Source organism: Necator americanus, chromosome V (assembly GCF_031761385.1).
Source record: "Necator americanus strain Aroian chromosome V, whole genome shotgun sequence".
Classification (NCBI taxonomy): domain Eukaryota; kingdom Metazoa; phylum Nematoda; class Chromadorea; order Rhabditida; family Ancylostomatidae; genus Necator; species Necator americanus.
Genome location: NC_087375.1, coordinates 10,246,610 through 10,271,893, shown reverse-complemented (window position 1 = coordinate 10,271,893; position 25,284 = coordinate 10,246,610). Strand labels below are relative to the sequence as shown.

General features: G+C 38.6%; 1 protein-coding gene across 2 annotated transcripts in view; it reads right to left on the bottom strand.

Annotated features, from left to right (window-relative positions):
- Positions 1-7,512: 7,512 nt before the first annotated feature.
- RB195_013477 (uncharacterized protein) overlaps positions 7,513-25,284 on the bottom strand; it is a gene marked incomplete at both ends in the record, with an annotated part of 40,067 nt that continues 22,295 nt past the window's right edge. For both annotated transcript variants that reach the window (XM_064203306.1, XM_064203307.1), the window contains 9 exons: positions 7,513-7,629; positions 8,279-8,397; positions 8,519-8,609; positions 8,709-8,822; positions 8,962-9,083; positions 13,359-13,500; positions 13,648-13,704; positions 22,807-22,894; positions 23,964-24,044. In XM_064203306.1, the coding sequence (XP_064059187.1) occupies positions 7,513-7,629; positions 8,279-8,397; positions 8,519-8,609; positions 8,709-8,822; positions 8,962-9,083; positions 13,359-13,500; positions 13,648-13,704; positions 22,807-22,894; positions 23,964-24,044 (931 nt within the window). The remainder of the gene's footprint in view (positions 7,630-8,278; positions 8,398-8,518; positions 8,610-8,708; positions 8,823-8,961; positions 9,084-13,358; positions 13,501-13,647; positions 13,705-22,806; positions 22,895-23,963; positions 24,045-25,284) is intronic.

Sequence of the window (25,284 nt, the reverse complement as noted above, 5' to 3'; positions counted from 1 at the left end):
ATCTACTATCCCGTATACGAATACTCCGCCTGAAATGCGTACCACCTCAGATTCGTGGAGTGATGCCTTTAAGATGTAGAATATCGGTATTTAAGATTTGTTCCCCAGTGAGTATGAGGGTGTAGAAGAATTAACGGAAATGACGCGAATAGTTCATATATTTAGAAATCGGTAACGAAGAAAGACATAGGTACTACATAGGCAGGAGCCGTACCCTCCTCAGCTGAAGGAGGTCTACCTCATCATCAAATGATGGAGATCTTTTCCGTGAAAGGGTCCCTTTCTCCAAGCATCCAAGGTGAAAGGAGTCGGAGCAGCGGCTCCGACTATCGCATATATGGACACCGATTGAATTAACAAACAGAAAATGACAATTTAACTGATGAAAAAAGAAGTGACCTTCTTCCTCTGAAAGAGTCCATGTACTAGATTTATTTTTTACATTTAAAATTTCACCATTTCTTAATTGGTCCTGTACCTTTCAGGAACATGGACATAGACTTCTAGGGAACACCTGGGGATATCTATTCGCTTTTCTTCAGATAAATGAAAAACTCCTTGCAAATGCCATCGCAAACAGCCAACATTCGAGACCCACATAAAAAAATATCGTTTTCAAAATGAAACCCTGTTTCAATACCGCAGGACGTACTAAAATGGTGGCGGACAGAAATTAAATGATCTACTTCAAAGGCATCACCCCACGAATCTTAGGTGGCACGGATTTCAGGTGGAGTATTCGTATACGAGATCATAGATTATGGAGAGGAGGGTGATTCTGTCCATTTCTTCCTAATTGCCGTAAAAAACGGCCCGGAAGATGGCAAGGCTGGCGCGGTCCAGGCGAACTCCCTGTACAAAATAGTGCGCAAAAACGCCTGAAGCCGTATCTTCCGGGCCGTTTTTACGGCAATTAGGAAGAAATGGACGGAATCACCCCCTTCTTCGTAGTCTCCCATCCCGTATACAAATACTCCACCTGAAATCTGCACCACCTCAGATTCGTGGAGTAATGCATTTAATACTATGGATGCGAAAAAAAAATTGAAAAGGTATTCAATCTCAAGATTGTTTCCTAATTTTCTTAATAAAAAATGAGAAGAACAGAAGGCAAGAGGATGTCTTAATGCGAAGCAGATGAGCCATAATGAGCGGCTGGCACACAAATGACCCCCGTCGCACATTAACAGGCGGTGCGTACCATCGTGCCACCAGCGTAGAGGAGGGACATAGACAATAGAAAATAATGAGAACATTTGAATAATTTACGATAGGACATAGAAGAGGATTCAGCCTGGAACTTGTTAGTTCAGAGCGTCACAGAAACACCACGTATACGGTGGTTCTAGGAGGATTCGCTCTAGGATCGAGAGTGTCAGGTTAGCGTCGGAAAAACCGACGACACACATTCCGTAAAGCACCACTCATTCGTACCACGGTGTGCGATACTAGTCAAAACGATGTGAAGACTTGATTTGGACGAGTTTTACGAGTGAACGAGGAAGAACGTAAATGTAATGCAAGTAGAGCTTAAAGAAAAACGTATTGAACTGTTCAGGAGAGTTTCTCTTCAGAAATTTATCCAGGAAAAAAACTAAACCAAGTGGAGTTTCGAACCCAACTGAAGATTAGCTCTGGAACTGGTAAATTGCTATTTTCGTTTAACTTTTTCATTCGTCTTCATAATCATACATTCGTTTTATTCTTTTATTATATTTATTAAAATAAAAAAGCTACTGGCGAGCGCTAGCTTCGAAAAAGAACGAGAGTCAAGCTCATTGAAGTGAATTTTTGTTCTAAATTCAAAAAAATAAATTAAAAATCTTAAATGCTGACTGGATCAGCCAAATCCGCGCTTTCTGCTGCTGCTCCAATCATTGCAAAATGGATGGATAAACAACGCAAACAAAGCAAAAAACAACTAAAAACAATAACAAAAACAGTCGTTCTCATTAGTGTCCAGAAGATGGAACAAAAAAATATTGAATAATAAGCAACAGAATTTAAACCAAAACTGAATTTGGATTCGAGCACCTGTGATAAAATTACACAAAAACCTATTTTATTTCGAATTTGGACGAGTTTTCATAGGCACCGTACGGTCACAAGTTGATGCCGAAAAAAAAAACCTTCCATTATGGCTCAAATATGTTTGACGAGAAAATTTTAATATGTGCGTCAAATCAGCAGAAAAAAAAGGGACGAGTTTACAGCATAGCAGTTGCACGAAATATTCACGTGATATGTTCGTGACAATTCGTCCATACGTTAACATACTGTACGTTCTGACTGAGTACAACTGCTTTAAAACGACAATAATGTTGTAAAGTTGCTCAGACAATTCAAAATCGATACATGTATGCTGATTTTCTTATTGTTATAGTCATTCATTGATTATTTCATCATTTTCGAGGGATTAACTAATGATTTTTATCCTGAGATCATTCCTTCAATCAATACAATTGACTGAAACTGTCTGAAGGAGTTAGTGGTGTTTATGGGGTTTTAATCTAAGCAAATAAATTGATTATTATAATTTTCAAGGTGAAAAACGAAAAAAAGGATTGTTAGAGAGGTGTAGATCACAACAAAACTGTAAACAAGCATGCTCCTAGATATATATGTACCTGATGGAGAGGAGGACAGCCACGTAATAGTGCTGAGCCTTAAAATGTGAAATGTAAGGAAAAGAAGAAAAGAGGAGAGGAGGATGCGGATAAAAACTGAGAATGACCATTGTAACATTAGCAGAAAATGAGAGGCTGTTGTGGATCGGGATCGATCGGGATTGAATGGAGTGGGCGTCCGATCGAATTCCCCTCGGCATCTGAACCGTGTAGGTCAAACGCGTGTATTGTAACGGATGCTCACTGGGGAAAAGTCTTCTTTCGGTCCAATTTATTTATTTATTTATTCTTTATTATTTTGCTGCACGTATTTTACTATTTTTAGATGGATTTTCTAAAGATACTCCATTTGTATTTTCTTAATAAAGTATGTGATAAGAAATCTCGGGAAAACCGACGAATCCGAACAGCACAATTCATCGTACACTTGGATTATTTGAATTTTTTTGGATTATTTCATCACATATTAGAAGAGATAGAAATAGCTACGTATGTGAAAACGAACTTTATTTGTCTAGGTCAAGCTTCGGGGAAAATTTTGGTGCAAAGAAGTAAACATCTATTCATATCCTCCATCTATATTCACACATCATTGTTCGGTTTCTAAAATCTAAATCGGATTTATTGCGTCGACGTCGACGAGTTCTGACGTTCAAAGTATGCGGAACCCATGCGCCCAACTTTTGAACCTTTCTCACTGAGTGAAAGTGATGTGAGAGTGCTCCATTACCACTGTCAATTCGGTTGTCATTCGGCGTGGATCTTGATGAATAAGCCGATTCAGCCCCTCCTCATCGAACTGAACGCAGAAGCCGCTGCGGCGCATGTTTTTGAGGTCGAAATTGCCGTCTTTGAATCGGTTAAACCAATTTTGAGCCGTTCTGAGAGGAATCGCTTCCACGCCACGCATTTCACGAATCTCTCGAGCAGCATCTGTGGCTTTGGAACCTCGATCGGACGCAGAAAAAAACAGAAAATGTCGAAAATGCTTTTTTTGTCGACTTGACACTCCATAATCTAAAAACATTTAAGGACCTTAAAAGAACATAAAGTATATTAGCAAAAAAGAACTAAACTAACAGTTTTCTAGAGCAAATAATTCAATATCGAATAGCATAGCACGGATTCCCAAAACATTTCATTTTTCACGCAAAGTTTTCACTTAAAGGCAGCATACAACGAATCTGATGTGGTGAGGGAATCCATGGCAAAAGCTAGAGATGGAGTGAGTGGTAGATTGCAGAATTAGGGGTGGTTCCACTCATCTTACCCTAATGATCCTAAAAAACGGCATGGGAACCACTCAAGTTCCTGCGAGAAACCTTGAAAAGCTCCTCCATGTATATACCGTTCTGATCGAAATGAAGGTTAGGAAGGTATAGGTTAAAATTCCTTACCTTAACGTTTTCATCAATGCGAACGATTAAGGGATAAGAGGATAAAGTCACTGGCGTATCAATCCACTCAGGATGCGCCAACGCGTTTTACTGAATTCGTAATCGTTGAGGTTTTTGGAACGCGTGTTGGCCTCAACAATGACTTGCGGGGGCCAGCCGATGTGTTAAGTCAGTGTTTTTATCCTCCCAGACACGTCTGGTGCCAATTTATCGACCCCGGTGGGATGAAAGGCTTGGTTTGCGCTAGGGCGGTTTCGAACCCTCGACCGTGTGGCTACAACGGACCTCTAACCGACTGCGTCACACCCGCCCTAGCGATTATTTCAAGCAAATCAAGAAAAAAAAACTTTTGTGGTTCTATTTCCATAACAAATTTCAAATTTCTTCTGTAAAATAAAATTTATTATACAAAGTGTAACGATTGTATTAGGAAAAAAAGTGAAATATAAATGGTTCTTCAGAAAATATGGTCATAGTGATATTTTGTGCGAAATTGAAGAAGATAAGATAGAGGATAGAAATAGAAGAGAGAGACGTAAATTGTCCACGAGAACAAAGCTATACAAAATTCGAGAAGCGAAACAGCTCAACGCTAAATCGGATAGAAGTGAAGCGAGTGGTAATTGCTTCGTCAACACCACGTTACATAGTAGTTGTCGCGATTCGACCATTTGCTTCGTTCAAACTCGATTCTCGGATGACTTCCGAAAAGGAAGCCACCTCAACGACGCTCGTATTCCTAAGTGACAGCGTCTTGCAGTAAATAGAAAATCCATTTATCTTGAAGAGAACCTCTTATAGGACATATTTTCAAATTTTAGTCAACAGTTCGATTTAAGAAAACAATTTTTTTGCTACTCGAACCCTGTAATATTAAAAGAATGCATGGGGTTTCGGTTGATGCTTAGAACCTATTGAAATTAAGAACTTATTCCATGCAAAATGTCCTAAACGACTGAGATTCAATGGTTAAACTCGCCTACACTCCTCTCTCCTAACCTTGTTGTAAATTGTAGATAAAAACAAATTCCTATTTCTTTTCCTTATCCTATTGTCATTCTTTATAATGATTTTAAAATACAACAACCACTTCTGAGAGACTTGAAGGCAGCATAACAAAATCATCCGTTCAAACTGGTATAAACTTAAATAACTAACTTAACTGGGGGCAAAACATAAGGACGAGGTGGGTAAAGTACATAACACAACACATTGACAACCCGGTGAAAATGAATGAAAGAGCGGGAGGATGTTGCCAGAGGTTTGCCCCAGTCGTGCACAGAAAGCTGGACATCGCACGAGGTGAGGTTTGCGCCAAATGAGGGTGTCCCCATTACACGAGGCAGTTGAAGGAAAGGAAAAAGACAGTGTATGTCAATCAGCGAGCAGTAACGGTGCACTATGGTTTAGCATTGATTCACATGCATTCGGGAGCGTTCCGAACCCGAGGCACTGCTGTCCGAAGTAGAGGAAGTGGTCGACCACGGTCAACTACGGCAGCAGATGACCGCCACATTGTGGCAGAGGTAAGAAGGAACGCATTTCTGTTGACGCTCTGTTCGATGGGGTCGCGCATTGTCATCCATAAAAACGAAGTCCGTGTCGAATGTATCGCTGAAAAAAGAAGCAAATGGGGAAGGAGTACAGTGTCACAATAACGTTGCCCGGTGAGTGTACCCGTGTTCAAGGATTTGAAGGTCAGCACGGTGGAACTCACGTATTTAGGAAGAAGGCTATGAAATCTTTCATCGATGCTTAAATCTTTAAAATAAAAAAATTGAGTTGTTAGAAAAATTTATTACCTTTTAAATTACAAATTACATAAAAAATTAATTACAAATTAAATTACATTAAAAATTTATTACAAATTTACCTGAACGGAAATTGACATTAGTTTTGATTTTTATTGATCAGTGAAGGCGAGCACCACGCAAAAAGTCTGAGCACCGGCTTTAGGCGGGCGTTTAGATTCCTTAGGTGTGATGATGTGGTGCTCGCCTTCATTGTAACTTATAATTTACGCTCGAGTAGATCAGTGCAATTGAAGAATAAAAAAACAAAACACCGCCAAAACAAAACAAAAAACACACAAGGATGTACTGCGTATTTCATACACACGCTATCAGATAATATTTTATCTCATATTATTTATATTTTTCGTTGATCCTAGCACATTGCCGTGCTTTGTGGAAAGCGATATCAATGACTTTATATTAACCCATTTCAGGCTAAGATCAAGAACTCCTCCTTTGTATGCGGAGAACTTCGAAATCTATCAAATAGAAAGAGGATTCCATGCTCCCTTGTACAGGTACGCAATGAAATTAAATTTAAACTGTTCAGTTCCAGCTTAGTTCTACTAATGTAGTTTAAATCTTTAAGTCCCATTCCAAACGCACAAAAATGAAGTAAAATTTAAAATATGGTTTTTCCCGAAAAATACTATGTAGGGCCAGGATGTCCTGAAAACATGCGAGTAGTGGGAGACATAGGTACAACACCGCTACTAACTTGTGTCCCAAAATCCGTCGCCGACGGATTAATCCGTCGCAAACCGTCGGAATTCTTGGAAATGGCCAAAATTAGATTTTGCAAGTACCATTCGAAAGTAAATGAGCTGCTGATTTCAAATATACTTCGAGAATTTACTTTTGACAAATGTGTGGCCTGAAAACGGGCAAAGTTTCCTCAAGCCCCGTTAATTACTTTCACACCTCCGCAATCCTTCCATTGGCATATCCCGCGGATACATCTCCATGGAAGGAAGGGGTGTTCATAGGATTTCCGCTTATTTCTCGAAATTGGACAAAATGTTTATTACATCCGTAATCAGGAGGTTATTTAGAGCTTAGAGATTTAGATGTATATCTACACTCGAGATCGAATTTCACGGATATTTCATAAACGCTGATAGCAGTTCCGTCTAAGTAACAGCATTTTTCAAAAAAAAAAAGAGAGAATGAAATAAAGTGAAGGTTACGCTATTCTCGAAAACGTGTCCACTGCATGAGATCACATGGATCTACAGCCAAGGGTTCTTTTTGACTTTTCTTCACCATAAATCCACAAATTTTCTATGAAACAGGAAAGGAAATAATATTTTACTTGCATACAAATCCATAATAGAAATCACTGAGAACAATTATCGAGTGATACTTTAACAAACAGAAGAAAATAAATACTCATAATTTTTGATTCAAAGAATAAAGAGAACAGGACATCGTTGAAACGATACGATATTCAGAGAAAAAGAGAAACGATACATAAACCTGTGTTAAATAACTATATGATCCATGGGAGTCCACAATAAATTAGGGAGTTTTCTTCAATCAAAAACAAAGTACACTTGGTACTACTGCACATATCACCAGAACGAATGAATGAATAATGTCACAATAGATGACAGTCACTAAAAAGAATCTGTCACCAAAAAGATTTGACAAAGAAGAGAAGTTAGCAATAGTTCCGATTCTGAATTTGCTGGCGCCTCATTTGCTGTAGTAAACACGGTAGTACAGTGTCTTTGATCGCCAAAGTGAGTATGAATTGTCGAATTTCAGAAGATAAACGCCTCTTCCAGGATAGCTATGGCTTCCAGCGTACACCTATAATAGAGGAGTGGTCAGATTTCATTTTCTTGACACTTGCTTCTTATTTAAAATTCTGAAAAAAAATCCTGAAAATCAGACTAGAAGGTAAGATTTTCCTAGATTAGAAGGTATGTACAATGGTTACATTGGGGTCTAGTAGGTGAAGATTCCTTTAAGATAAAATTATGCAAAAAAAATCGTCAAAACGTCCTTAGTTCCTCTATCGCCTTTTTCTACCTCATTTTCTACATTCCACTAGGAAAAACTAATAACTAGTCTATCTATTGAATTTAAAGTTACTGCATATAACATATCAGCTTCCTGCTTACGACACAAAATTAGTAAATGAAGAAGAAAAGAAAGAGAACTAGGACAAATAAAACAGTCTTAAAACAGACTGTCTGTCTTGTGACAAATAAAGCTCTTAAAATCGTCTTCAAAACTCGGTAGGCAAAGAAAAATATGAGATTTTGGCGATCACTGCGACGAAGAACGCTAAAGCAAATCTAGAAACTTGAATTAACATTCTTTGGGTAATTATTTAATTAGTCTATTACTTTCTTAGAAGGATAATAAAAGTGTTCCAAGCTAAGAACTAACTTCCAGCATTCTCATCAACCTCCAAAGAAAATTTAATACTGAACTGAAGAACATTTATTCCTACCTCCTCATGACAATCTCTCCTGTATACAGGGATGATCTCATCTTGCCTTGGCTTGTTTGGATCACGAATACGTCTGTGTGGTCCGCCGCCACTCTCAACATCTCCAACTGCTGGGTTTCCTTAGAAGCAGATGGATTGACAATAATAAATAACAAATCACAACTGCTCTGGGTAGACATCTAGTTCAAAGCGGACTAGAAGTCACCCCGGAGCGGAAAAAGCGATAATGTGTGTTCGTACCTGGAATAGCAGGTGTTTCCCCCTCGCCTCCTTCACCGTTTGTCTCGTCGTACTCATCCTCTTCATCGGACTCGCTAACATGAATCGAGACCTGCGAAATCTACTACTGTGTATATAAACAACCGACAAAGAACAACAAAACAAGCGAAAAGGAACGAAAATGTGCCATTTCTTTGATTTAGTCACAAACCTGGTTACTATCAGCAATTGTCCACTCGAAGTACACACCAAAGCCGATGTCGTAATAGTCGGTGGCGAACTCCCAGAAAAGACATGTACCCTCTTCGTGAGTGGGAACGCGTACCTGAACCCCATTACCCCATTAATTAAAGAAAAGCGCCTCCTCAGAATAGTTCCTCAGAAAAATAAGTAAGAACAAATGTATGGCTTCATGAATAAAAAAAAGAAGGAGAACCGCTTCACCAAACTTGCATAAAACTTACCGTAACCGTCTCTCCGTGTCCAACCTTGATAATCCCCTCACTACCTTCCTTTTTGATGGTATTCTTAAACTCTACGATATCTTTGCGATTCCACAGCGAAGCAGGAGCAATTTCAGGATTCGCTGTAAAACCGAAAATTACCTATAAACACAACAGAAAAATAAGCATTAACAACAGCAACATGAGCCAAAACATAGCAAGCTGGAAAGAGTTTTAAACGCACAACGCAGGTATTTCTTTACTTTCGTATTCAAACCATTTAAAAAATATCGTCATTGCTATCTGGGGTATTCTCTGGCACGTCAATGCAGCCATCACAAAATCGTACATAAAGCCACGGTACATGGGGGAAAAGGCTCAAATAAAAAAGTGTGACATTAGCATGTGAACATGCATGCGGTTTCTATTTTTTCCTGAACACATTTTCACGACAACTTTACGAAAACGAGAAGGAAACAAGCAGAATCAAACGGGGAAGGATTTTGAAATTCTGGTACGAATATGCATCAGAACCTCCCACCCCCGGATATGATTCAACAAACCCACAGTGGCAGAAGAGTCCCATTTGTGCGTGAATAGACGATACTTCAAACAAAATAACAAATTAGATTCTGAATTCAACAGTACAAGAAGAAGTGTATGTTGTAGAAAGCGCGAATTAAAGACGTGCGTGCGACAAAAACTTTACAACGTACGCGAAGAATGAGTGAATGAGGTGCACATCGTCAAAAGTGCAAATTATTTTGATCTCGAACACAGTAAGCACTTGCAAAAACATAGTACAACTAGGTAGGAATAAAAACAGTGTAGCACTGGGTCATTTATAATCCAACTGTATTTCAATTTTTATTTTTCCCCTACCTACACCGCAATAATTTTCCATTTCTAAGAAACATATAATTCACGTGAAGAAGTGAATTTTTCCTTTGAACTAAACTTTTTCTTCCTAAAACGATCTTCTCGAATTATTGCATCAACGATAATATTTCGTTTAAAAAAATCTAAAAACTGTACGTTAATGATTGGATTTGTTCGCAGGAAGCATCAAAACTGTGCATAGACAGGATAAATCTCGTAATCACTCCTTCTCTGAATATTCCTAACTATCAATCAATGTAGCTATGTAGGAAAGGTTTGGGAACGTGAATTCCTACTTTATTGGCTACGTAGCATTCGCAGTTTGAATAATGGCTCAATGAAGCATGCAATTAAATCTGGAAAAAGCATGAGGATATTCTCAGAGCTTGAAACTAAGCTACAAAATCTCACGTCAGTTAGGAAAGCTCTTTGAATCATCTAAGAAATTTCTGAAGAACTCCACTCTAAACTCAGCAATAACGACAGCTGATATTTGGAATCTTTTTGCCGTGTAAGTACTGAGCTGAATTCCCACTATTTTCTAATTCTTTCTCATTTCGTTGAACGGCAACCTTCCAAGAAATTTTGCAAGCAGAAAAAAAATTATGATATATTTCGAGTGATATTTTCAAAGTAAACTTCTTTCGGCCACTTTTTCCTGTTTTGCAGTTCAAACCTTCGCAGCCAATGGGAATCGATAAGTTCATATAGTGACTACCGTTATTCTAGTTTTAGCTATAGTAAATTTTGATAACAAAAAGCTGGAACGGAGGCCAGGACCGTTGTCATTCGATAGAGTCCAGCTGGTACGTTATCTACAACTTTCAATACTCTTCTTCTGACGTGGTGCGGAATCCAAAAACAAGCATCGTAGCCTCGCTCAATCCGCCACAGTCGTTATGAAAAATGATCTGGGAACCGCTTTATTTCCTACGAAGTACACTGAATTCTGAACGGGTTCTTTTGTAAAGGGCGGGTGTAGTGTACGGGTTAGAGGTTCCGCTTCCTGCACGATCGATCGGAGATTCGAATCCGCTGTGGTGCAAACCAAGCATTTCATCCCTCCGAGCTCGATAAATTGGTGCCAGACTTCTCTGGGAGGATAAAAGCACTGACTAGACACATCGGCTAGCCACCGCAAATTATTGTATAGGCCAGTTACACGTTCATGAACCTCAAGCGATTCTGAATTGAAGTGAACGTGGGACGCATCCGAAGCGGATTGATTAACGCCAAAAATGTTATCCTTTATCCGTTTGTACACGGGCGGTCTCCTCAGCTGCCTATTCGTAGGACTTACCTGAAAAGGCTGCTGAGGAGACCCCATTGATTTTCTACCGCTCGCTAGTGGACGCACCGCACGCACAAGGGTGGCGCGTTGCAGCTGATTTCATAGGAAAGAACGGTATTTTCAGGACGACTAGATAAATTGAGCGGAGTAACGCTGGTTTCCATACCTTACAATCCGAACATTACGTTTTCCCTGGGAATTCTGTATGACGTCCATTTCATGATACGCTGCCTTTAAGTTTGAGATATTTCATAGCAGGAGAATGATCCGCAACACTCATCACATGAATGTGCAGAAAAAGCCAAACTTTTCTCCCGTAACGTTCAAGCGAAATTCCACTGCGGTTTGTTCTTTCTTGTTCTTTTTCTATTGCACCCTGTGAGTGTTTTCAAATAAATAAATACTAGTCAATCTTTAGCATTAATCTCTCCCGCTGAATCCTTGCTAAAAATATCAGTAAGGATCATAGACCTCAACTCGAATAGAAGAAAGAAATCGGTACACACCATCAGCTGTTCAGTGCAACTGCAGAACTAACTATTACAACATAGATTTTATGCAATATCACAAATTATTGCATTGTTTGCACTTGACTCGAGTAATCGAAAGCAATTCAAGCAGTTTTTGAGGACACTTGCACTTGCCGTTTCGTCGTTTTTTCTCCCCATCATCCAAATAACAATTGAAAATGGAAGCCAATAAAATAGGGAAAAATTGTTTTAAAACAATGGTATTCGAAAATATCACAAGACTGCCTTTCGTTCCTTTAATAAAAACGCTGTTTGAGAACACCATCACTCACTCGTTCTGCGTTTATTGCTTCGCCATGCAATAATAACCTCTCATTCTATAGCAACTCATTTAAGTTTCGCTTTACATCAGCACTATATGTATATAACCACCTCATGTGCAGGAAATGTAAAAACAAAATACTCTTAAAAGTCAGATAATAGGTTACGAAAAATCTTGATGGAAAATTTAGAAAAATCACTAAATATTTTTCTATAATCCATTGAAGAAAAAACTCGAGTAGGTTAGAATTTGGATTTAGGATGAAATACTTCTGGAATTTGAATTGTTGTAAAAAGTAAGCAGTAATCAGCAGATTTGAGGAAAAGAAATATTGTTAGATTAATCAAACTCAGAGGATAAATGGAACGCAAAAAAAAAACTGCTCGGATGGGTCCAATGTGATGGTAAAGTCCATGAGTCACGATTTTTTTCTGTGACAACTACCACAAAAGAGTTGTCTAAATTTAATCCGTACTACCTCTACAACTTAAAGCCAAGAATCCCAAGCAAAAATAAAAACCCGTGAGAAATAAAAATTAACCTGCTACGGTTAGCTACGTGAGAACTTATGGATAGGGAAGTCAGTGGCAGCATTACCCCAGGTGACAAATAAATCCAGAATTTAACTTGTAGCAGTGCCTTACTGTTTGCTCGACACTCAAGACATAGAATCCTCTCCTATTTGCGGTAAAGGACAGCTCAACTCAATATTTAAATCAAAACATCCATAAACTTCGAGTAAATTTTTATTTAATTTTACATTTACATTTTTATTATTTTCACCATAACCTAATATTACTATTTATTAGTATATTAAGTAATTATCATTATTATTTTTGAAATAATAAACACATTCATGTTGTTTTGCATTTAGTTTGTCCAAGGGAAACTAAACGAATCAAAACAAATCCTACTGTCATTTCGTTGGTGCGCAAGAGAACAGCATTAAAAATGAACAATATTCTCGTTCTAGCCCGCTTCAGCTCCTTAGATTTCGGAAGCCTAAAAATACTGGGACGCGCTAGAAAGCGTAAATCACATGCGTTTTTATAGGACAGATCGAATGTCACCTTAAACTGAGCGAGGGAAACTTCGCCCAGATGTCAGAATTTCTTATGTCTAAAGCATGAAAATCCGCTAGGACTAAACGTTAGGTAAAAATCACCACAACTTTCATCTATCAGGTGGTCATATTCTCCTCAAGAACTGCTGATGATAAGTCAAGAATACATATTTTTTTTACTGTTTTGAATCTTTCATTTACGGACACTCCATCCAAAAACTAATAAATACGAGGACGCTCCTTGCTTGTAGCAGTGTCTTTATTTACCAATGAATGGATTGATTGAATAGAACAAACACTCGAGGTTCCTGAGAGTATCTTTCCAGAATTCTTCAATCTTTACGCAAACGCGCTGTGAAGATTTGCAATAAAAAAGTTCTTATAAAGACTCACAGGGAAGGTCGTCTCCTGGCTCTTCGTCGCTCACGTCGCTATCGTCATCTTGAGCACGTTGATCCTCTGCTAGTTCAGCCGCAGATTGTGGACCACGTCGTTCACTTTCAGGTACGGCCGCCTCGGCTTGTTGGGCATACACCTTAGATACGATATGTGGGGAGATCTTAAATCTTTCAGAAATTGAAGTTATGAAAGAAGAGGGTTGGTAGGTCCCTAGCAAAAGCCAGTAAAAGGTGAGAATCGGGACCAACCAAAGTGAAATCAAAACAAAAAGGGGTGCACCAACCTGCGACATGTATTGCTGGTAGTGTTGTTCTTGAAGCTGTCGAATCAAAGCAGATTGCTGAAACGTCAAAAATTAATGAATTGCAAATGTTCTCCAACTCGAAACAAAACTGTTTGACATATGTACAGCATGATTTCCCGTGTACAAGGCCGCCTTGTCTCGGCGGGAATATCTTTGAAATATTTAGAGGGAAAATGAGATTTTCTTTTTAGACTTAGCTGTTTTTTGTTTTGTCTTTTTATGTGGTCATTTGACTAAAAACATTTCTGACTACAGAACGAACATAATTTTTTCCCCGTACATTGTCTCCATAAGCCTAGTCTTAGAGCCGCCTATGTGAGATTACAGGAAGTTTTCTCCAAATAAATGACGAAGATAAAAATTTCTTTTTGTTTTTTGCATATAAACAACATAATCCCTAGACAAATACAGCCGTCCAAACATACTTCGAGTTCTATTAGCACTTCAGAAAGCACGTCAAAACAACGTTGTTTTGGGAGATTCGTCCGCTGAGTGGACCATAGCTATCGGGTTGGTTCATCATTAAGACCAACAATTAATTGGAGATTTGAAATCAAAAACAAGTGATGGTATCCAAGGGGACAAGAGGCATTAACCGATTTAGTCAATTTCGACTCAGAAATTGTAACCAGGAACCAGAAAAGAATTATCAAATACATTTAAAAAAATCAGAAATACGCCCTGATAAAGGATAAAGGAAATTCAAAAAGAAATGTGCAAAAAAAGAACTCCAAAAAATTAATGAAGGCTCAGAATGAAGCAAAGAGCTTTTAAAACTACCTCTTTGGATAGTGAAAGGATCAAACACAGACGAAACTGTCATAACCACGATCAAATAACACTAAAATCTTAAAGTGTCTTAAAGTGGTCTCAGTTTCCTAATACGGACAAAAATTGAGAACTTATACTGATATCAAGGAGAACTTCGCTAAATTTAGGAACAGTTCCCCAGAACGTTTACTTCAAAGCTCAACGAAATATCGGCTGATCTGCATCCACCGCTGGAAGAGAACACCTGCCAAAGTACCTTGCGATAGAGCACGTGGTGTCATAGGACCTGACCGGCGCGGGCAAAATGTTGTGACCGGAGTTCGCTGGCGATCAGCTGTTGCTACGGTTCAAATCGGCTTCGTGAAGACGCACTTTACAGCAGTGGAGCCGTCAAATTGCGGCCCACCGTTCGCTCGCTCTCGCCACACCTCCACCGCCTTATCTTTATTTGATCCCGAGCCGCTGCACACGCACACGTATCCCTCCCATCAACCACATCAGCACACCTGACCAACCATCGTCTTATCTCTTATCTTATCCATATCAGACGTAATTTGTGCGTCTAATAATAGAAGGATTTATTCTCAGCGAATAGCTAAGATCTGCGAAATCCAGGGAACCATCATAACCGACCTACTCCTTCCTTTGCTCTTCATTCCACAATTCTACAAGTTAATTATGGTTAATTGTAGTCAGAATTCCACCGAAATCCTACCCATAAAAGACTTTCCAGTGTTCTACTAACTTTAACGAATTCTAGTGATGTAGTTTACTCTTTGAAATTATTTATCACTTCATCATTCTGACCGCAAATGGCGCGCATCTCAGTCATCATCATGTAATATCAAAGATGTTTATGATACGAGATCCATTTTGGCGCGCGCACGTGAAAGGATCGCCAGAAATTCTGTAGGACATCATTAAAGATGGGGAAAACCACATAATTTCGAGTCCTCTACTAAAAAAATTCAAAGACAACAAATTTCTCAGATTCCTAAGAATAAAAATTATGGATACCTTAGAAGAGAACTTATGTAGCTTCTCCTCTATTCTCTTCAATTAAACCAGCATTAGTGGAGCGAAAATCATCCTCCACGCAGACAGACTTGCTCTCTCAACAAACTTCACAAGTGTTTCCTTGAAAAAAAAGAGACAATTCTGTTATCTCACGACGCTTCGCAGTTGGGCTCTCCAGAACTATTTAACTCAACGGTTCTAAGCTTAGTCTGTGGAAAAGAAAACGTGAAAAACATAAATATCCTGCATCACTTGCACTACAACTCCCACAGAAAAAAAGGCGCTGCTGTCGAAGCAAAAATACACACAAACAAACAAACCACATATACAGTAATAAATCTAATAATGAGGCCAAAATAGAGAAAAATACTTGGAGAAAATTTGCAGCTATATAGAAACTAAGGCACAAAAATTATGCTTAAAAGACTAATACTAACAAAACAGGACTTTGTAAGATCAAACATTTTTACAAAACCGATGAAACTTTTTGCAATTCTATTAAACAATGACAAAATGCGTTAGTTGTACAATGTAGAAAATTTTTTTTTCAGTTCATGTCACAAAAATGCTTTAACTGGAGATATTTTAAGACTAAACTTATGTACTTTATTCTTCTAATTTGCTTTAAGGAATCCTTTAAGAGAAACTCCATAGTTCTGCAGATCACCAAAAAACACCTTCAATTATCTTTATTTACAAATAAATCTGTAATTTTAATAACAGTGACTATAATGAATTAGTCGTCATATCAAAGCGACCGTACCCAGTTCGAGAGGCACTTGACCTTAATGTGTTATTTCATAACTGTGCTAATTAACATTGGGCTAGGCATTACAAGCATTAGTGTAAAGCTAGAATTGTTCAAATTTAAGTAGAAAGAAGATTTGGAATCAGAAAGAATGAAATAATCTCTTAAGACATCTTAAGGCAATTAATTGTTGAGCTTTATTCTCATCATTTTATAGCTGTGTAGATCTAACCCAGATTTTTTTTTCTGAAAAAAAAAACTAGCCATCAAAATTTGCTAGAAAAGCGATCCATTACTCCTATAATCAACCCAACCTTCACCGAAGCAGTAAAAAATTAATTTTGAATCGCGTATACAATGGATTTGCACAACAAATCACCGTCTACTTGAATTCTACTTGAATTTTCATTTCTAAACCGTGCACACAAAACAAAGTGCGGAGAAACTGCAATATTCTGTTTTCCACGGCCCACGTCTACATTCCTTTTCACTAAGGAAAGACGTCTGTACTTATTCATCCCTTACGTGTTCGCCCGAATCACGTCATTAACGTCTACCAACTTGACGTGGTCGTCGCACCTTTGCCAGTCGCGCGTTCCCAATAAACACGTCAAGCTTCATCGCCAGGCAAATATATGCCGTAGCTACTGTTTCTTTCATTCAGATTACTGTACATACGCCTATATGGACACTCTTAATAGAGATTGTCTCTCGCAAATATTCCTTAATCTTGATTTTATCGAGCGAGTTCGTTTGGAACATGTTTGTCGTATGTTCTATTACGTCCTTCATGTGAGTACTTTCAATCCATTTCGTCCGTTTTTCAAAGAATCCTCTTTAAAAATCAGTTTTTTACAGCAACAGTCTACATTTTGCGACAATGTCAAACTGGATATTTCTCAGTTTCTCATCAACACTTCAACCAATTACTATCAACAGGTAAACAATGAACGACTACTAAAACAAAAAATATCGTATCCTACAAGAACTGTAACAACACAGACTCGTAAAATCGGAGTTCTTAGAGAAAAGCATTTGACTAGAGGGTATCAGTCGGCACTGTTGATTTTACAGTGTCCTTCCTTTTACCTTACTTTTTTACTTTCGAATGCTTCATCAACTAGAATACTTCGGAAGCTTATAGGAGGATAATCTCAGTAGAAGATTTATGATGCGATCGAATTTATGACACTAAACGGAGGAAGGTAGCCATCTATTAACGTTTATAGATGCAAGCTCACATCCGGTTGCATTAAACGATGACGAGGTTTACGTTAATTATAATCACCCATTTGAATACGCCTTTGCAATTGCACCTCGCTCGTATCCAGGCGGGTTCCTTTTAAATCCTTATATTTTAAGGGTGGCGAGTGAGAGGGGATTATCACTGGATTTAGTAATTTTTTCCAAGGATATCACTGAATTCCAACTCAGCTTTGATACATACCAGAGTACGAAATCATCTATGAATATAGCTGTGGAAAGACTAGTAGCTCCAACGGATCTACCCATACTACACCCTCAGGATCCAGAAGAAAGAATCTCAAGATTCCGATCCCAGAACAAACGCAATCGAGTGGAAGTCGACGTCGACGTCGACGCTCAGCATAAAACTAAACACGACCATAGAAATATATAGGTTACTTAATCAAACCCAAAATATTAGGTTATCTCATAAGTTTCTCTCCTACTTTTCTGATAATTTTAGCTTCTTTTTATTCAACAACGAAGATATCTCAATCAAGATTGTAGTCAGCAGAATATTCAATAGACTTTGCCGAATCGAAGTGATGGATTATTGATTCTTTTGACCTTGGACTCCGGTTGTTGTGAATTAAAAAGTTTATGACTGTGGAAAGAAAATTATGAGGCAATCTAATAGTTCCTAATACCAATTGATTCATACATTCTGAACGTCACGATTCAGATCTAAAAATTAAGGAATCGCGACTTTTTTCAGGATAAACTCAGTGACAAATACTGTCTCATGAGTATAGATGAATACATAACCTAGCCAAAGCCGAAAATACCTCAACACACCCAAAAAATCTCATAAATCACCTATTTAATCAGACAACCGCGCTCTCCCATTCCCGTTGTTGCAATTTGTTGGTTTCTCTTGTGCACTTGCAATAACTGAATATTGACTACCTATGCTTCAAAAGAAATGAAGGATATCACTCAATCCCAACCAGTTGTTACCTGAGGTAGAGTTTTCAGGTGAACTGAACATCCAGTACCCTAGAACTCCTAATTTTACAACACGAGGGGGAGGTCAATAAGTATTATCTGCACGTGCCTTAAGGCGTACACGTATAGTACTGACGTGTATAGTATGCACATATAGTACATGCAGATACGGTAGATTTCAATTTACGATTTTAATTGGCGGTCCCCGAATAAAATTTCCAACTACACAAAGATATAGGTGGATTCATTTGGTGTAAATTTACAAAAAAAAATTAGCAAGAATGAACTTGTAAACATAAATGTAAACACGGTTGCATTCGTTGAAACCGTCTGAGATCCGCTCGCTTCATGATACAAATTTGATCACAGAAGACGCTATTATTTCTTGGTCAGCTCTAACCCGTAGCGAAAAATACCCCAACTATAATATTTTCATTCAGGACAGTCTCAGCTTTTTTCCAACAGTAGTTGGAGTTATTGAACGATGTGGTCGTTATGTGCAACAGTTGAGTTTTGGACAACAATGGTTACGTATCTCTCAGCCAATCATCGACTGTATCGCCAAGTAAGCAATAAAAACTCGGATTCAATCCGAACACATATACCGCTTCAAAATAAATCTGCATCACATGCAGCAACTGCAATCGTCTATGTGTCGTAGATCTTGGGGCCGTCATTTTAAGCGCTGATTTGAGTCCTTTATTGGAACGGATTGCACCACAATTAGAAGAATTCTCCTTGGAGGAAACAAGTTGGGTGAATATCCCCTACGCAGAGAAGGTACGTCAATTTCCTCACAATTTCCTCTTATCGATGCGTCGCTGATGGAATTAAACTGATATTTTAGGTGCAGAACTACTTTAAGGATATGAAGAGGTTGCGAAAACTTAATATGCGTTCTGCTATGTTCAAATTGGATAAACTTGCCGATTTGCCCTCAGCTCTCAGGTGAACTCGGTGGTCAACCCAACATTTGTTCACCTCTTTCAGTAAACACCTATCAAATTACAGAGAATAAGTTTAAGATCCTTTTTTTCGGGAGCCTAGTACAATTCTGGGCTGAAATATAAGTGATCGAAATGTCCGGTTTCGAAATAAATTGAAATATTTAAATCGAATATTTGTAACTGAAATAAAACTTGTTTTAGGTGAAACGGAAACTATAAATTAAAAATAATAGCATGATGTATTCCTGCAACGACAATTACATTCCCTCAAATTAAAAAAAGGAGGAAAAAACTTGTTTTCAAATTGAGAAGAAGAAGAAGACATAAATAATGTCTTAGCATCATCATGATGCATATGTGCGTATGCATATTCTTATGTGAAGTTTTCCTAATTTGCATTATTTCAGATACATTGAGATCGGAGGTGCACATTCATTTCCCTCAGAAGTGATGACTAAATTTCTGAGAGAGCATCCGGATCTCGAAGAATTTCATGCATCACCGGCTCCGATACTGGATGAGGATATAATCACTGCTATCGGTTCATTGGAAAATCTACGACATCTTTCTTTGGGCTACAGTTTTAACAGTAACCTACAGTATGATCAGCTAAGCAATTTAACAAAGCTGGAGTCTCTTCGACTAAACGTTAGTTCAAATCAAATTTTGGTTTTTTTTTTTATGATTCGTTTAAATTTCTCCTATAAATAACAGTTGAGAGCATTCAATCTTACAACGGACCCCACCTCTTTTTTTTTGAATTACTTATCTTTTATTTCGTCTTTATATTTAATCATAATTTTTCGATTGGTCAACTAACTATTTAACTATTCCAAGAAAAACAAAGAAGAAAACTTCCATGGGGTAACCACAAGCTGGTGCGTAAGTATCACAAGAGGCGTAGACAGATCCTCCAAGCAACAGGGTGGGTGATATTTAACAAAGAAATAATTTTGCTAGTTATACTATTCCATAGAAAACAGAGGTATAAAAAGGGTCCCATTTCAACCGCACCAGATCCAAGAATTATGGACTAAACTTTCTCACAGATACAAAAATAAAAACACCCAGTCTGACAATAGTACATTTTTTGGAGACTCGTGGTGTAATTGAGAGTTGGATACGATATAGCGCACTCTTTTAACGTACGGGATCAAATTTCTCTTAAAGACCTCATTGTCCTCTGACCGAATTGCTCTATCGCATAGATTTAGCTGAAAGGGATCGCACATATCCTTTGAGCTTACATGTCGCTACTGTATTACAAATCTATGAGTAGTAACAGTGACCAATCACCTCTGTCTACAGTAAAAAACGATTACGCGGCGCGTACAAAAATGTCCTACTGTATTTCCTGCAGAAAGCGGAAGAAGTGGAATAGTTATGCAGAAAATCAAAAATTATCTATCCATTGACGCTGGTACTCTGCTCCAATTCTTTCGCAAACTTATCCACGATCATATCCACATTATGTCTGGTTCTCGTGCAAATGCAACCAGGCGCTCTAGCACATCGGGAACAAAACAAAAGTGCAGCTGCAACGGATATTATTTGGCAGAATATTTCTGCGCTGTAACTAAAGTACGTACGTACGAAACAGCCATTCTCATCTAAAATAAAAGGTGAGATATGTGATTACATTTTTTACAACAAAGAAAAAAAAAAGAAAAAAATCAACTCAGTACACGCCTCACATTCACATATGTTTCATTAGCGAGCATCTCAGCGCAAAAAATTGCAGCTTTTCGATCAATTAATAGATTTTCAGTTCTTTCTGAGTCGGGAGAATTTTTTTGCTGCAACATTTTTCAAAGAATACATTCACCTTCAATCACATTTTTGCATCAACCTATATCTGTGTAAATAGAGGCACAGGCAAATGTGGACAAGCTCAGCTAGGATTACGAGGATCTTCGGTAGGACTTCACCCCTGACTCTGACGTTCATAGCTCGTATCAGATCGTATGTAGAATATCTAAGATCCGCCAATGCAAAAAAAAAGAGAAAAGGGAGAAGAAAAGGTAGGAGGAAAGGGATAGGACGCTAAATAGGGAGAAAAAGACAAGGAACCACTTCGGGAGCACTAATGTATGGTTTAATATAACTCTCAAAACTATCTGTACTGTATATTTCGCAATTACATACAATACAACCCCTTATACGGCTTTGCTATTGTACTTGTGGAAAAATCGCGAACAAAGCCTCGCCCCAGCCTATTTGTTCCGAAGATTTTCAATCGATAATCCATCAATTCTATTTCAACCTATGCTCAACTTTATTTCAGGATGTACTTGGTCTAACCGAGCTTTCTCTTCGCCAAATACTTTCACGGGTCCAAAATTTGCAAATGATCTCAATAAATAATTGTAAGAATATTCTCGACTATTCTGCGCTTGGCTGTTGTGGCCGATTACATTCGCTGGAAATTCGGAACACCATGCAACTCGCTAACGAGGACCTCTTCACTCTTTGTACCTATGGGAATCTTAAACGTTTAACTCTCAAGAATTGTTTCAATATTTCCACAAGAGGAGTGAATATTGCTCTTATGCGTTGTCAACTGAAAGAGGTTCGTTCCTGGTTTCTGCAGAGAAATTTCAAATTGAAGACCAGCTGTGCTCAAGAAAAAAGGCAAAAAATTCCAGCTAACTGTCAATAAATGCGGTCCCGTGACCGACGAAATGATGTACACTTTGGCGTCAACACAGAGAGAACTTGAAACGATCTCAATCCAGGAATGTCCATCTATTACTGGGTGGGTTTTTTTTTGCTCCTGCTGGAATAATTAATTCTTAAAAAATTAATGGACAGTTGATCCTTAAAAATCAGAGCTATAAGATACTGAAAGCAAAAAGAAATTGAGCCGAGACTTTCCCGCCAGACTCTCCAGATCGTAATAACAAGGATTTCAGCAAAGGAGTTTCCGCGTTGGCATGGCTACGGAACGTTCATTTGTTACGTGAAGTGGATGTGTCGAGAAATCGAAACGTTGACGATACGGTCGTTCGAAATCTACATACCGCCTTAGTCACATCAGCTAAGCGCATGTCACCTCAATCGTTAGACTCAAAGACTGAAATCAATGAGAAACCGCAGCAGGTACCAATACTACCTAGCCGATTTCAGTTTCTAAAAGCAATTTTTTTTTTCAGAAATTAATCATGTACATTTTTGACACGAGTATTTCCCGTACGGTAGAGCAAGAAGTGAAAGAGTGGATAACGTTATGTTGACGATGGCAATCCGCTCCAGCCGCAGAGCCATGCCTGGCTTTTGTTTTTTCGCTGACAGAACTTGGGTAAATAAAGCCCGATGGATGCAGCCGTGTAAATGATACGAATATACGGGAAAATAGTCCGCTTCATCCGACATGTTTGATGCCGACGTTGTGTTATTTCAAAAGAAAAGATTCGCTTGAAATCCATAATTTGGTATTTTGAGTTGATCGAATAAATTTGTACAAACCTGTTCTGGTTGGCCAGGAAATTGCTGCTGAGCGTACGCGCTGAATTGGTGAAAGGTTTGAGCGTTCAGAGCTTCTTGGATCTGCTTCCTGGAACTATATATATCAGGTAGAAGAGAGAAACGGAGCTGTTCAACTCTCAGCGTCGTTGTTTTGGGAGCAAGTCGAACGGGATTCAAAGTAGGCAATAAAGTAGTCAATTTTCACAGCTGTCGGGAATTTGAAAATTGGACGTCGACTGCCAACAGCAACTGATTATTTTCACTAGCTTAGAGCATGGGAAAAAATTGTTAAAAATGAGAGAGATAAGACTATTAAAAGATCAAAATAACTAAATCATGTAGAAGCTGAACAGGCAAGTTCTAACAGAAATTCTGTAAATTTATGGAAACCAAATCACCACTACTGACTTGACTCAAATGAAAAAATAAGACTTTTCCTTGACATTTCTTCAAAACTTCCACATCATCGAAATCGCCACTAAACATAGCAACACATAACTTTTTTCGTTCATCCAAACATAGCAACAAAGTAGAGGAACAAAAAGACTTTCAGAAATCTAAATACGCACATACATCAGTAGCTCAAAACACCCATGCAAACGCGATATTTCCGTGGCAAAAAGGAAAGTGTAGTGCAAAACGTTGCAATCTCTCGCAGTGTTCAAATGGTTTGTCGCTATGAAAGATCTAGGGTAGCCTCAGAAAAAGCACCACGTCTCAAAATGAACGTCACGAAAACGGAGAAAAGAAAAAGAAAAAACATCTCTGCAACTTTGCAGAAGTAGAAGTGGGAGCTGCGCTAAGTACAAGAAATAAGCGGCATCATAGCCGTTTATTACTAAAATGTGAAATATGGAAGTTTGACATGAGAACCAGTAATTTATAGAAAGAAAAAGATATTTACAGTTGTCGAATGACGAAGCAGCGCTATAAGTAGAAGTGAGGCACTGCTGATATCTTGTTGCCTTAGCCGGCATGGCATTCTCCACAAATTAGCTTGCGAAAAGCTTCTCATATGCATTATAACTATATTAGCCGCGATCGTTCCTGCTTAGAATAATTGAATCACAGCGCAGCTCGAAAGGAAAGCATGCAATGTAATAGAAACAAAACGAAGTGTACACTCATCTAACAAAAAATGGAAAACAAAAACTTACTTCTGCGCTTCAAACACTTCCCAATTGACGTGATGCTCCTGTGGTGCGCTCGCGTCCAGTTGTCGCAACTCGGAGCTTTCCCTAAAATCCAAGTCTTATTTGAACTAATATTAAGATTTGTCACACTCTATGTGAATATCGACACCACGTTCAATAAAAAAAACAAATACAGAAAATCGAATCCAGTACACTTGGGCTTAAAAGGTTTTGTTTTTCTCTCAGGCGCTCCCATATTTTGTGGCAATCGTATTTCTATGTGTGCTCAATGCTTTTCCAGAGAATGTCATCTGGTCCTCATGACGACGAACAAATTCTTTTCTTTCATTTACCACATACATATATATCAAATAAGTCCGGTAAACCTGGTAAAAATTCTCCGCAAATGTTTGACTTTTTACTTTCAGAATCCTAACTCTTCACGAAAGATTCATTAGTTCCACTAAGTGACTGTTCCAGATAATCCACCTCTATTTCTAAACCAAGGCAGGGAAAATAGAGGTTTCGACAAGAGCTAAAGTCACAAAATGACGATGAAACCAAGCGGACGCCTAAACATGAGTTCGTGCCGCCGCTGAGCAGACCCGCTCAATCATAATATGAAAGATCGCAGCGTTCCCGTCACCCGCTTCACTACTCGTTTAGAGGCCTCATTCCACGAATCTGGGGTGGTGCGGGTTTCAGGTGGGTTATGCCTATACGGGGTCGTAGATTATGGGGAAGAGGATGATTCCGTCCATTTCTTCCTAATTGCGGTTAAAAAAAAGTCCGGAAGATGCGGCGCGTGCACAAGACTGGCGCTGTCCAATAGAACTCGCTGCAGAAAATAGCGCTTCGGAACGCCTGAAGCATTTTTTTACGGCGATTAGGAACAAATGATCGGGGTCCCACTAGTTTCTGCAATCTACGATCCCGTGTAGTCTTTGACCAACGGAAATCGATATCACGTCAGATTCGTGGAGTGATGCCTCTAAGCTGCTACTAGTCAGTAAAACTATAGTGAGGAAAATATCCGAAATAACGTTCCAGAAAGCCGCTGCATAAAATGAAATAGGAGAAAATCACCGTCGTGAATATGAGTCTAAGAGAATGAGCACTACGTAGTTGGGAATGGGAGGAGCAAATCGATAGTTCCGAGGCAGGCACAAAAGCAGCCTATTAGTATCTGAAAGCAATGCTCACCGCTGCTACATACATATCTAACTAGTATCAGTGGCTACTTAGTGAAGGCCCTCGAACTGAAACGAAAACAGAATATGAGCCGTTAACATGCACTTTTGTTTCGAATCTGTGCGATGACGAATAATAATTAGGAAGAATTCCA